Source organism: Podarcis erhardii (assembly GCF_964252035.2).
Source record: "Podarcis erhardii genome assembly, chromosome: 3".
NCBI lineage: Eukaryota > Metazoa > Chordata > Lepidosauria > Squamata > Lacertidae > Podarcis > Podarcis erhardii.
This window is the reverse complement of record NC_138507.1, coordinates 62,686,251-62,700,228: the sequence shown is the minus strand read 5'-3', so window position 1 is coordinate 62,700,228 and position 13,978 is coordinate 62,686,251. Positions and strand designations below refer to the sequence as shown.

The 13,978-nt window shown below is 38.2% G+C and overlaps 1 protein-coding gene across 6 annotated transcripts in view; it reads left to right on the top strand.

Annotated features, from left to right (window-relative positions):
• The window catches only part of REPS1 (RALBP1 associated Eps domain containing 1), a 37,463-nt gene that overhangs the window by 17,886 nt on the left and 5,599 nt on the right, over nt 1-13,978 (top strand). For 3 of the 6 annotated variants that reach the window (XM_081855153.1, XM_081855151.1, XM_081855148.1), the window contains exons 7-15: nt 19-82; nt 1,017-1,171; nt 2,153-2,289; nt 6,146-6,226; nt 7,862-7,949; nt 9,163-9,264; nt 10,377-10,449; nt 12,169-12,287; nt 13,014-13,078. In XM_081855153.1, coding sequence (XP_081711279.1) covers nt 19-82; nt 1,017-1,171; nt 2,153-2,289; nt 6,146-6,226; nt 7,862-7,949; nt 9,163-9,264; nt 10,377-10,449; nt 12,169-12,287; nt 13,014-13,078 — 884 coding nt within the window. The remainder of the gene's footprint in view (nt 1-18; nt 83-1,016; nt 1,172-2,152; nt 2,290-6,145; nt 6,227-7,861; nt 7,950-9,162; nt 9,265-10,376; nt 10,450-12,168; nt 12,288-13,013; nt 13,079-13,978) is intronic. The other 3 variants (XM_081855150.1, XM_081855149.1, XM_081855152.1) reach the window with 3 other exon arrangements.

The following is a 13,978-nucleotide window of genomic DNA, read 5'->3' as shown; positions in this document are numbered from 1 at the left end:
ATTGTTTTAATATTTCAGGTTCTGCAGCTAAAGAATTTTTTACAAAATCAAAACTTCCTATTCTTGAACTTTCGCACATTTGGTAAGTGTGAAATATAGCTAGGTTGGGGAAGTTCCTTTGTTTCAAATCACATTTCTTTGGTTGTGGAGCTGAAATGCCTAGCATTTAAATTACCTTTCATAATTTACATTAAAACATATCCCCTGCACTGTCAGTGTAACATTTGCTGCAGTCCTATACATGCATACTTGGCAGAAGGTATCACTGAACTTATTTGCTTACATCTGAGTAGATGTGTAGGCTTGAACAGTTAGAAGTTAAATTCTATTCCCATGCAGATCAAATAATAAACTTTCATCTGACCTAATTTTGAAATAAAGCTTACCTTTTGTAATATGGCTGTGTTATAAATTGCCATATTGCTGAATACCATATTGAAATAACATCATGATAAGTTTCAGCAAGGCAATATACCAGTGAACAGAAGGTGAACACTTAACAGCTTCCCAAGGGGTAGCTCAGCTGAACCGATACATTGCAGATACTTTGCATTCAAATATTTTGAATGATTCCTCATGTTTTACTTAAAAGGACATTTAAGAAGTCTAGGCTTAACCCATCTCTCCATAAACTCACTTTTCTTGTATAGAATAGCAGCCAAACATTTGATTCAGCAACATTGTATATAGTATCTTTGATCCCATATTGCTCGCTCTTTCTTTTTTGTAACAGAAGGCTCGCATTGGCTGAAATGGGAAGAAGTGATTTTTGCCAATTCCACCTTCCCCTCTAGTCCCTTGTGCCTACCACCCATGCTATTACCTATGGTACTCCAGTTTTCTGGAGCAGATATTCAGGAAGCATAGTGGACTGTAGTGGGAAGGTGAAATTGCTGAACATCGACCTCGTTTTAGAAGCAGAATGCCAGACTGTGTGGTGTGAGCTTAAAGCATTCTCAGTAAAAGTGAAGTTCAATAGAAACATTTAGAAGTAATACTTTCCCTCGCCTTTTCAGGGAGCTGTCGGATTTTGATAAAGATGGTGCATTAACACTGGATGAATTCTGTGCTGCTTTCCATCTAGTAGTTGCTAGGAAGAATGGCTATGACTTGCCTGAGAAACTGCCTGAAAGTTTAATGCCCAAACTGATTGATTTGGAGGACTCAGCAGGTATTTCCTTTCTTCTGTAGAGTTTTGCTCCTTTAAAACTACTGTTAAAAGTAGGATGTCATTAGGCAACATAAAATTTACAGTGTAAATTGTACTAATTTAAGGTTGACTCAGAGTAGATTCATTGAAATTAATGGACTTAAACTAGTCATGATCATTCATTTCAGTGGGTCTGCACTGAGTAAAAGTTAGTTGAGTACAACACAAAGGCCTGTTAATAAGGAAGCAATTTCTTATTCTTGGGGTGGTTTTGTGTATTGTGAGTCACAGTTTTAGAGTCACAATTGAAAATGTGGTGTGAGAGATGGTGAGAAAAGTTAGAATGGACTGAACTTGCAGTATGATGCCTCAAGCTAGCAACTACATTTTTGTAGCCAAGGACAGACAGCTCCATTTCTTTGGAAACTATAAGTAAACAGTTTCAAGGGTGTTTGATCTTAGCAAACTCATGTACCCAAAAGCAATATATGAAATCCCTATGATTCCACAAATAAGTTAATAAAAACTATATTAATGTTCCTGTCTGAGACTTTAGTATGATTGCTGACATCCCAAGGGCTGCCCTTGAAGGTTGCGACCTTTTGGAATAGAATTTCCATGAGGGTCTATTACTAGAACAGACTCTAGCACCTCTCCCAACCTCTGTAGGAGAAGAGAGATAGGAACTTCTTCCAGTTTATAAATCCCGTTTTCAAGCTTGTGGTTTCTTATTTCAGTATCTGTGTCTTATTAATTTAAATTGCAAGAGTGTTGCTAGGAAAACCTTTTAAAATAGAAGAGTGTTACATTCCTTGAGCCCTATAATTTTTAAATTATCACTGCTGCAGTGTATATATTTTGTAAATGTGCATAGATAACCTTGCGTTACAAGCAAGCTTCTGTAATAAGTGAGATTGATACACAGAACAAATTATGGTTAGTAAAGCTTTGAATTGAAACCTAATTAAGACGTTAACACACAATTGTGCTTGACTTTCATAGTGGTTCCTGTTTCAGAAGCAGGGGATCAGTCTGGTGAGGTAGGTTATGCAAGTTCACCAGCAGAAGCACCTCCAAGCAAATCACCGTCAATGCCATCGCTAAATCAAACATGGCCCGAGCTGAATCAAAGCAGTGAGGTTAGCAAACAGTATCTTACTTTGAAAGTTTCTTATTTTAAAATCTAATGTATGACACAATATGAACTAGATGCCACTGTGCCATAAAAGCTGGCTTATGTACCTCATTTTGAGTGCTCACTGCATAAACTGAGCAGAAATATATGGCCTTGATCCTAAGCCATAATACATAAGGGTATATTTTGAGATTGTCAACAGGTGCTCAAACATTTAATTATTAATCTATAATTCCTCTTAATCATTAAAGGTGGACTGTTTCATCGGTGATATACCCTCTATTCAGCATTAGGCCTATTGTTACTTCGGTGGCATAATTTCTTGACAGCAACATTGCCTGTCCAGAAGACCAAGATTGGAACAGATCTTTCAGGAGGATCTCAAGTTCTCCAAACTATCCTCCTGAATGTCCTGAAAACATAGGCAAGTTTTGCACTGTCAGGATCTGTTGTAAGCCAGGCTGCTGTTTAAGCTGCGAGAAGTAAAACTACAGGGAGCCAGGCAGAGGCTCCTCTCAGTAGTGGCACCCACCCCATAGAATGCCCTCCCATCACATATTAAGGAGATGAGTTAACATTTAGGAGACTTGAGTAAAATCCACTAGGTAAGAAATACATATTCTAACAGCAGAAATATCGGTTACCATTTACTGTGCAATGCTGGCTCAATTAAGCATAATTATAGGGAAATTTTGATTCAAAGAAGGACCAAAAATTACTATTGATTTGCCTGGTATGCATAATTATGGCATTGCTTATTGCAAAGGGTAATAATTAACAACAACAGGTGAAATTTTTAAAGAGTTACCATATTATTGGACAGATAGATGTCTTAATGGCTATTAGGCAAAATAGTTGCTTTTGGAATGTATGTGAGGTAGTATGCCTCGTGATTGCAAGTTACTGGTGTCAAACCAGAGATGGCCATTATTTTCACACTGCAGTTGTGAGCTTTCAGAGGCTCCTGTTGTTCTAGCAGACCCTAAACTACCTTTCTTGGTTGGAACCTACAGGGCAAATCCTAAATTGTTGTATATGTAAATCTTCAGGCATCCAATAGTAATTGGCATGTCAAGGTTCCTCCGAAGTTAGAAGCCTAGAGGTGAGGAATGAGTAAAAATACCCAGGCGTATGATTTTTATTTAGTTATTTATTTCACACAATTGATATACTATAAGAAAATGAATGGAAAGGTGTTACCTTGTAATCAAGAGATCAGAGGTATGTGAATGAGAAGAGCAACAAAAAAGGGGTAGTGGGTTTCTTTTAACTGAAAGTAATACAGAATACTTGACAAATACTACTAAGACTAATGTGTATTGGGTTATATTTCCAAAAGTTCTAGAACAGCATTTAGCATTCTGATTCTTTTGAATTATTAATCCTATATACTGCCAAATCAAAGTGTAAACAATTATGTAGGAAATTCAATATGTTTACATTTCATGGCAGGCTTGAGGCCAGTTGACCTTTTATGTACAAATGTATCTGGTTCAAATACTTGCTAAATCATGTTTAATCTTCTTGGAATGAACTTTTGCATTGTTTTGCTTATTTGGGAAACCTATCCAATTTTCAGATTATGATTTCACTTGCCTTTCTTTGAATTGTTTGATTTGTTGGGGGATTATGTGGAGATTGTATTTAAAGATGCTGTCATCCCCACACTCACCTACCTACTTGGAAAGTTAACTTATGTCAAATTCTTACACTGTTTTTAACAGTTAGGTCTTCTTGAGGAGTCTTGACTCTTCATATTGGAACTGCCTCTAGGGTTGTCAAATTGATTTATTTTTTATTTTATTTAAAATATATCTACTGTCCAACATGCTAATCTGTCTGGCATTTTTAGGATAACAAAGATTGTGCTACTGTCTCACTTATAATTCATAATACACAGTAACTTACTCTTCATTTAACTAGATCAAATTGTTGTGAAATACAATGCTCTAAAACATCTAGCAAAGCAAGTTGAATGAGTGTGAAAATATTTTCAGTAACATTACAGTACAGTCTAATGTTCCTATATAAACTATTTCATTGTCCACTTAAAAAGGTGTGGCAGTTAATGACAAGAACTTATTAATTGTTACTCTACAAGTATCAGCAGTATCAGACAGGGTTAGGGCCTGAAAATGTAATACTGTACATACTGGAAGTCAGTGCAATATCCAGAATCACGGTCAACAAGGGATGATGATGAGTGACAGAAGTGGCCCCACTGGTAATTCAAGCAACAGAGCTCCCCACTAGATTTCCCTTCTTAGGTAGGAAAGATTCTGGTTGTTGTTTTTTAGGTTCCTGATTTGATTGCCAGGTACTGACATAAGTCACAAGCAGGATGATGTTGTGGCATTTAGCAGCCATCAACAGAAAGCGTTAAGATTTAAATCCCTGATACATCAGGCATTATCTTGGGTAGAATCTAAACAGCTGCTTAAGGTTCATTCCAATGAATTCTGCTGGCCTGGTGGGAACTTCTAATCTCCATGCCATATCACAAACAGCCCACATGCAGTATGGGGAACTGGTTTTGAGGAAACATGTCTAGTTATAATGGATTATTATATCTAATATTCATATTCTTAGGGTATACAAGTTTTCATGAAGTGTGTTTTTCTAAATGGACCATAATATTTCAGTATCTGGAAATATTATTTCTTACGATAGGAAGTTTTTTGATTTTCAGAGCTAAGCAATATGTATGGCAAATCAATGCGTATTAATTATTTCATGTGCCCCTTATACATTTTCCCAGCCACATGTGATCTGTTTATCCCTGAGCAGCTGTTTATAGATAAGTGGGCCCATATTACTGGGAAAAGATATAAAGACCACCTGAAAGAGGTTGCTGAAGTGTTTTGGTTTGACTAATAAGTTACTCACCATTCCACTAACGTGAGATACATTAACACTGATCTTCTACGACGTAATCTGCCTTTCAAATCCTAGATCAAATCTTAATTTCTTTGATGCCTGGTTATTGCTATTGTGTCCATGTCTTTTCCCCCCTTTTCTTAGCATGAAAAACTGACTTGGCAGTTGTGTATTATGCCAGAGCATGTCCTGTATCTTGTTGAAATGATTGCCAAGGTGGACTTCCCTGTTGATTTACCGAGTTTGAACTTCTAATCCTTAGCATTGTTTCAATTATAAATTAAATATTTCTACACTGGTATAAAATGTACTCCGATTAGAAACATTTTTGAGGATTGCTTCAGGGATTGCATTGGCAAGTTGTTGGTAATTTTGTAAATGTGTTATCTGTAGCTTTTATTCCTGATTCATTTTGAGGTGAAAATTAATACAAAAATCCAGGAAAAAATGGAGTACACAGGGTTGTATCGAAAGTAGCACTATGTGAATATTCCATCAGTGCAAGGATTTTTGTTTGTGCAATGAAACATTCTCCCCCATCCCTCCACCAACTTGCCCCCCACATTTCCCAACCTTCTGTTGAAATTTTTAGGGTGGCATGGGATGGGGAAGGGGGAGGGAATTCCCATTGCACAAGTGGAAATCATTGCACTGACATGGATATGTTAGCTAAATGCTGCCCATTGTAGTTACACATGCAGCATGATCAGACATTATAAGAGGTTTCCATTGTCAGTAGCTTGATTTTGTTGTTAAAACATATACACTTACTTTCACAGAAGGGAAATCTCTTGATTTGCTCATACCCTATGCAGTATTTGACAGTTAAATTCTTGGTAGCATTGAGAAGCCGAAAAATGTGTGTGTTGACAGTTAATGCAAATAAAACAACTGCCATTGCAACCTCTGAACTACCTTAAATCTTCTCCAGGAAACCTTTACTCCATCTCTCATGCTGACTTGTCTCTCCTCTGTCTGTTCAGCAGTGGGAGACATTTAGCGAACGCTCCTCAAGCTCACAAACTCTGACCCAATTTGATTCTAACATTGCACCAGCTGATCCTGTAAGTCAATCACTTAGCTTGCTTGTTTGAAATTAATTTTATTAACTCTGAATTTTCATTAATTGTATCTTGCCTGTTAATGCATGATTCTACAAAGCTTGGTGGGAAATGGTGGCAGAAGTCATAAATTTTATCTGCTTTAAAATTTATTGGAGAAATCATATGTATGCAGTATGATTCAAGTTTAATTATAGAACATTTTATGAGTTCAAGAAATAAAATGCAGTCTGTTCATTTTTTTGAAGTATCTTCAGTGTACAGAGTGTGTTGAAATTCTTAATAATTATGGCTGTGACACTTTTTAGCTGCCTTGTGCTGAAAAACAGGATTGAAATTAGAAAATAAGTATGGTAACTTGCCAAAGACCAGTTTGAACAAGGACAGCCAAAGTCACATGCAGATCCAGTCCTTTCATCCCAAAGCCCACACATAAAGCCCTAATCTTCATTTTTCTACTTCTCCTAAGTACATGTCACTGCTTTCATCAACACAACCACTGTCCTCTATGGACACCACCAAGGCAACAGGCGTTCCTTGTCTGTATAATGGCCCGTATGTGACAATTTGCCCAAGTCATATATACATCCTTCATTCTCCATAGTGTGGTGTTTCTCACAGTTTTTAATTTCAGGTCCTCTAACAAACATACTCTGCCCTCATGTACCCCATCCCACTGAGAGCCATGTATTGAGCATGTGATGGTGCATAATCTTCATTCACTGCTTTGTGAATGACTCCCACACTGCCAGAGCAAAGCACTAGAAAGGAACATTTCTGGCTCCTGTATATTCTCTTGCTGTCTGCAGTTTCCGTAGTTGGTAAGTTAAATCTGATGAGAGGAAAATCAGTGTGTTCTGTAGTGTCTCCCTCAGTAGAACTGCATTCTCCCATGTGACTTGTCATACTGTTTTAGAAAAACGGTACTAAAGGCACAGACTTTTTTCTTTGTGAGTGCAAAAGCTGAGCAGTAGGTAATGCAGGGTGGGCTGTGAAGCATCTTGGCAGGTGGCATGCAGCAAGTGGGTGGGATGACAGCTTTTGGAGATCCATAGCTTTTCCTGGAGGGCCAGAAGTGAAGTGCTGTTGCACTTGCATCCTGCTTGCCAGTTTTTTATGGACATCTGGCTGGCCATAGTGCGAGTAGGATGATGGATCTTTGGCTTGATCCAGCAGAATCTTAACCAGCCCTGTGTTACACGTACTGCTGTACAACAGAAGCAGTGTGCAGCACAGTGTGGTCTAGCTGCCACTGTGCCGTGACTATATACTTTCATATATACTTCACCGTGTAAATTGCTACAAATTAAGGCACATGAGCTCCTGAACAACTTATTTAGAAACACATATAACCTTGTGCAAGCAGAATATTGTGTGCAAACTGCTTAAAGTGTTTGTTTAATGGGCAGCCAGTAAGCTTTGCTCCAGTGATGATTTGCCCAATGCAGATAAGCAAATGATAGGCTTCCATGTACTTTGCTAGTGAAAGAGCTGTCATGTACTGTTTTGAGTATCACAACAAAGTTGCAACAGAGTTTGTTTTAGTATTCAAGCTTTTTAATGAAACTTGATTAAGCTATCAACTTTAGACCAATTAATTCTACTAAGCTAAGTTCAATTTATACCTCTTTGTCTTAGGATACTGCTATTGTTCATCCTGTTCCTATTAGAATGACTCCAAGCAAAATTCATTTGCAAGAAATGGAACTTAAAAGAACTGGAAATGGTAAGTTGTTAGGTGGTGCCTTTAGAACAACCTCTACGTAGCTAAACATTAATTTTCACAAACATAATTAGTTATTGAAAGCCTATCAAACAATGTATTCATTTTTGTATTCATTGATATTGTCACTATGGGGTTCTTGAAGCCATTAATAGTTTTATCCTATTCAGTTATTTCACTGTCACATTCACATGAAATGCTAAACCAAGAAACAAGCCATTCACTAGCCACATTTAATTGTGTGAATGAGGCTAGGGCTCATCAGCTCCCCCAGCTTCTTCTCTGGTATGGCCATGAGGAGATCAGAAGGTTCAGCTTCTGGTTTTGACTATCTGCAATTTGTTACATCGGAATTGGGAAAAACTAGCTTGTTGAAACAAACCATCTCCAATCCATGGTTTGTGAATCTGGCTTTCATAGTCAAAATTAAGCACAGTATAGGGACCCCACTGGAGGAGGAAAAGGGAGCAGGTTGTTGACAGGAACAAGGCTTGTTCATGTGCATCTGAACCAGGCCACACTTTTCTAGCCTGATTTAGCTTGCACGTTTGTTGAGAAGCTAAAATTGCAAAGGGGGTTGGCATTGAGTAGCGCTCTATATAGAAGTGACAGTATAAAAATACTGTAAGACAATGCAGACAACAACAAGTACATGGATTGAGGGTGCTTGAATAAAAAAAATGTAATTGTGGCTTCTTATGCCATTTTTCTATAATACAGACTTTTAAACCCCTGCAAATAATAGACTTGAATGATATCATTTTATGTTGCATTTGAGCAGTTTTGATGTTCTTAAAATTATTGTCTTGTATTTTAATATTGTGTATTATTTATTCTTTTGTAAGCCACTCAAAAGCATGTTTTGATAAGTGGCCATTAATCTAGTAATAAAATAAAAAATGTTTTTTCTTTCTCTAAAAGGAACAGATATCCTGTTCATGTAATTTGGCTTTTCAGTCTTCCCTTCCCTTTGCTTTCCCCCAAAATCTGTTCCTGGGGATTGGTGTGTGATATGATGCACATGGAGAGGGGAGTTGATATCCAAATATACACATGTGTGGCCAGAAATGCAAGTTATGATCTTAGTTGTTCAAAATTTTTAATTTTTACATATTACTATGGTGTCAGACTTTGAACATTAGGTGAAATTTGCCATAAGAAGAGAGGTAGACTAACTTATTGTTACTAATTAAATATATACTTTATTCCTTTTTAGATCACACAAATCCCACGAGTCCTTTACTTGTAAAGTCACCTGATCTTGTAGAAGAAAGTAAAATGAGTTCATCTGCAAAATTTGTAGGAGGAAATACAGTTGGCGAGTATCAATGTTTTCTTTCCTAGTAGGGTCTCAGCCTGTTTCATTTCACTGCAAATAGCTACCGCATTTTTCGCTCTATAGGGCGCACCAGACCATAGGGTGCACCTAGTTTTATTTGGGGGGGGGGATAAAGGGAAAAAATATTTCCCCCCCCCCACAGCCCCAAAGAGCAAAGAAGCCAAGACAGCCAGCGGGATCCATCCTGTCTTGGCTTCCTCTTTAGCCACGCACAACCTCTCCAGCTGGGAGAGGCTGCGCGCGGCTTCTTCTTTAGCCGTGGGGCTGGGGTGGGGGAAGCCTGAGCTTCCCCCGACCCCAGCTCCCAGAACAGGTCCGGGAGCAGCAGCAAGCACTGCGGATAGCTGCCCGAAGCCCAGGGAGCTTCCTGACGGATAGCTTCCTGACCCCTCTCGCTCTCCAGGCTTCAGCGAAAGCCTGCATTTGCTCCATAGGATGCACACACATTTCTCCTTCATTTTTGGAGGGGGAAAAGTGCGTCCTATAGAGCGAAAAATATGGTAAATGACTGTAACCCAATACCAAGTTCAAGATTTGGGAAAGTAGTACATTCAGCAGCTACCCTGTCCATCTATGTGCAGTGGAAAACCCTTTAAAATGCACATTTATTTTGTGTTTGAAAAAGGATGTGAAGCATCCTTCAGAGTTGGGGATTGAGAAGTCTTATTCTTTAACACACTCTAGCCACTCTGATGCCCTCTTAGACCTCTTTACACATACTTTAAGGATTGTGTCTGGTAGCTGCTAGCCAGTTGGAATCCATTCAGACCTATATAATTTCTCAGATCTTCAGTCAAAGTAGTGGAAATAGTAAAGTACATTTTTGCAGTACAAACCCCTGGGTTAGTAGGTATTGTTGATTATTCCAGAGTAAAGGGATATGATCTAATATATGTGAAGAGGCCAGATCCATTGTAGGAAGATTCTGGTATGGAAACTTGTTTTGCTTATCAATTTTGTGTCACTTGTGACCAATATACCTTATTTATAGAAAAGTCACTTGTAAGTTTTATTCTGTAATATTATTCTGTGGAATAATCAAAACATGATTAATCAACAAGCAATGTATGATTTTCTTTTTCTTATATCAGCAGATGGTTACAGCAGCTCAGATTCCTTTACTTCTGACCCAGAACATATTGGAAGCACTGTAACAAGACAACGGTAATTAGATGCTTAAATATGAATGATGTTAAAGTAGCAACTCCTATCCAAGGGTAAAGTACCCAGCTCCTACTCCACAGTTTGTCCCCCCAGACACACAGCCTGGTAATCTCTAAAAGAAATTCATAATTCTAGAAGGAGTCAATTTCCTGATTGGTCTTTTTGTGTGTGTTTGTGTTGACATAAGAGCTGCTGTGTCACTTCCTAAGTCAGGCATGCCCAAACTTGGCTTTCCAGATGTTTTGGGACTACAACTCCCATCATCGCTAGCTAACAGGACCAGTGGTCAGGGATGATGAGAATTGTAGTCCCAAAACATCTGGAGGGCCAAGTTTGGCTATGCCCGTCCTAAGTGTTTATTTGGTGGTATAGCAGTCCATAAGTTTAACAAGCACTTAGCGTTAAACCACTCACAGAAAAGTGCACTGAGTTCCAGAATAAAAAGGGTGCAGGGTGGTGCTTCAGTGATGGTCTCATTCAGTGGTGGTGTTCTGTAATACATAATTATTGACTACAATGCCTCTTGACACAACTGTTTTTGTCTTGCGTCTTTTCCTGGCTCCAAGAATATATTCTCAAAGAATTTAAGCACTCCTGCAAGCTGTATTCACTTACCACCATTGTTTAACTGTCTATTTGTCAGTCATAGAATAAGATTTCCTTTCCTCCATTCTGCAGCTTGAAGTGAGGATGGGCAACATAAAGCCCTCAGGTCAGATCCATGAGCCATAGGGTGCTATTAGAACATTGGAAATATGTGTGTGTGCTGTTTAGCAAACTTCTAGTTTCCAGCATTGTGATGCAAACCTGTAAATTGCAAGTGGAGCTGAGTTTTCCAGAATGCAGAAAGATGTAATGATATAAAACTATTTCCCGGTATTGCCACATGTACACGTTCTTAAGTATTTATACAAGGATGACTGTATTCTTTCTATCCTTTTGGTGAAAAAGGAGCTTGTCTCATTTTAGAGTAGAAATTGCTCTCTGGAAACAATAGGCTATCCATTTTCAAGCTGGTTTGATAGATCCATGCAGAAAACAGGCCCTATAATTTGAACAAGGTGACTTCCCCAGTCTAAACAAAATAAAAAAAAATCCTTCCAGTAGCACCTTAGAGACCAACTAAGTTTGTTCTTGGTATGATCTTTCGTGTGCATGCACACTTCTTCAGATACACTGAAATAGAAGTCCCCAGACCCTTATATATAGTGAGAGGGTGGGGAGGGCTATTACTCAGAAGGGTGGTGGGAATGGGTGATTGGCTGATAAATGTGGTAAACCTGTTGATGACTGTGACTGCAATTGGGCTTACAGGAAAAAGCAAGGGGTGAGATGGCTAAAAATAGCTTTATCATGTATAATGAGATCAGAATCAAATGTCTCTATTCAGACCAGATCTCCCCATGGTTTTAAGTTTGGTAATAAGTTGCAAATCAGCAACTTCTCTTTTCAGCCTATTTCTGAAATTCTTTTGTAATAAGACACCTACTTTGAGATCTAGCTGATCTTAATCTACAAGTGCAGGTATCTTCATTGTATCATGGCTGGCAGATCACAACTCAGTACTTTTCAGTTATCTTCAGTAGTTAAAGTTTAGATGTCCACCCTCTTAAAGAGCGAACTTTACTGGTAAGGATACAGTTGCTGTGTTCTGATGACTATATGGGACTCATGAACTACAGTTTGCAATAGAATTTCTGTAGTTCCATTGTTTTTCAGATCACATTCAGGGACGTCTCCCGACAATACAGCTCCTCCACCACCACCACCAAGGCCTCACCCTTCGCACTCAAGATCATCATCTTTAGATATGAACAGAACCTTCACTATTACTCCAGGTGGGCATGGTTCAGATTCTTTTATAAAGTCAGTTTATTTTATTCATTCTTAAATCAAGTTCAGGGTCACTTGGGTAGTTCTCCTTTCTGTTTAGAATGGTACTGAATGTTCATGATGTTGAGTCAGTTTGTTTGTTTCAGTCATGTTTGCAGTCTTGGGTGGAGGACGGTGTTAATATTTGTGTCCTAAAATATAATTATTAATGGGAACATGTTGCACAAGAGAAATTTTCACAGTATGTTTCAGCAGAAAGCCCACCTGAAGATTTAGATCTCTCTCCTGTCAGCTCCTGTCTTGGGTTTTTTTTTGGGGGGGGGGCGGGAATCATCTGGAGCTGCAGCCAGTTTCTTGAAGTGTGCCTTATTTTCTTCTTCTTTCTGCTTGAGGCATACCATCCTATACATGTTTGCTCAGAAGTGAGACCCCTTGAGTTCAGTGGGGTTTACTGCTGAGAAGCATTCATAGGATTGCAGCCTGCATGATCAAGATTACATAGGCTAATCTGTAGGAATCTTATGAGTCAGTAAACTTGCCTGAAGGCCTAGGTTTTGGAACTTGCTGAGCCCCTTAAACCATGTAACAATTAAAATACAGCAGCAAGTGACTGCTGAAGCTTGACCCTGCTTACATCCAAACAACTGCTTGTTTTAAAGTACTTAGCCAAAAGTTGTTAACACAGCTGAAAACATATTTAGTGTTCTCTTCTAAATATTACTGCCTTGTAGGTCAACAGCAAACTGGAGCGATTGCCTACCCCCCTGCAGTGCCTCCAAGACCTCCACCCACACAGGTTATTCTTCGATTTCTGTTGAAATTATAAATTAATTGCATCTTTTTAGTGGTGGTACCGATTTCTGTTAATAATATTGTAATAATCTCTTCATTGAATAGTTCCATCTCAGAACAGGGAAAAATGAAATGAAATAAATGTACAGTACAGGAAAACGATAATAAACAAAAACTACAGAATCCATAAAAATAAGTCCAATAAATATCCTGAACAATTCCATCACAAAACAGGGTAAGCTAAGCTGCAGTGAGGACAACTGTTAAAATTTTCAATTTAACCAAATATCTGGCTAAAGAAAATGGAACATCCAAGCATGTAAAATCACCTAATGACATTTTGGGATGAATTGATTGGCAAAATTGACAAAATCATCCCCCAAGACATTACAAAGATCCCAGAATTAGCCTTACTGAATTTGTTTATGAACAAGAACCTGGAGCTGATCACAAACCTTTCTTTAAAAGGCTAGCTGCTGGTGACAGCATGTACGATCATCACTGCCTTTTGGAAATACCTTAAAGGACCAAATTTAACATCTTGGTACAAGACATGGCAAATACCTCTCGCTGAAAAATTAACAGATAAGTTGAGAATGGTGAGAGGAATTAAAGAGATACTTTTGTGAGAGAACGGTGGAAATGTATTGCTTTCACAAACATGCCAGAAAATAAAAGAAAGATCTCTAGGGTTTTTGCTAATTTATGGATATCATCATAATTGATTTTATCTGTAATACTGTCAACATTTTATGGGAATTGTCATCTATAAAACATAAGCAGGGGCCTCTCACTTGTTGAATTTTTAGTTTCTATTCATCTACATTCTGTCATGTTTTTGTATTTCATAGGACATTATGTTCCAGGTATTCTGCAAAAGGATTTTAATAATTACTTTAATAGT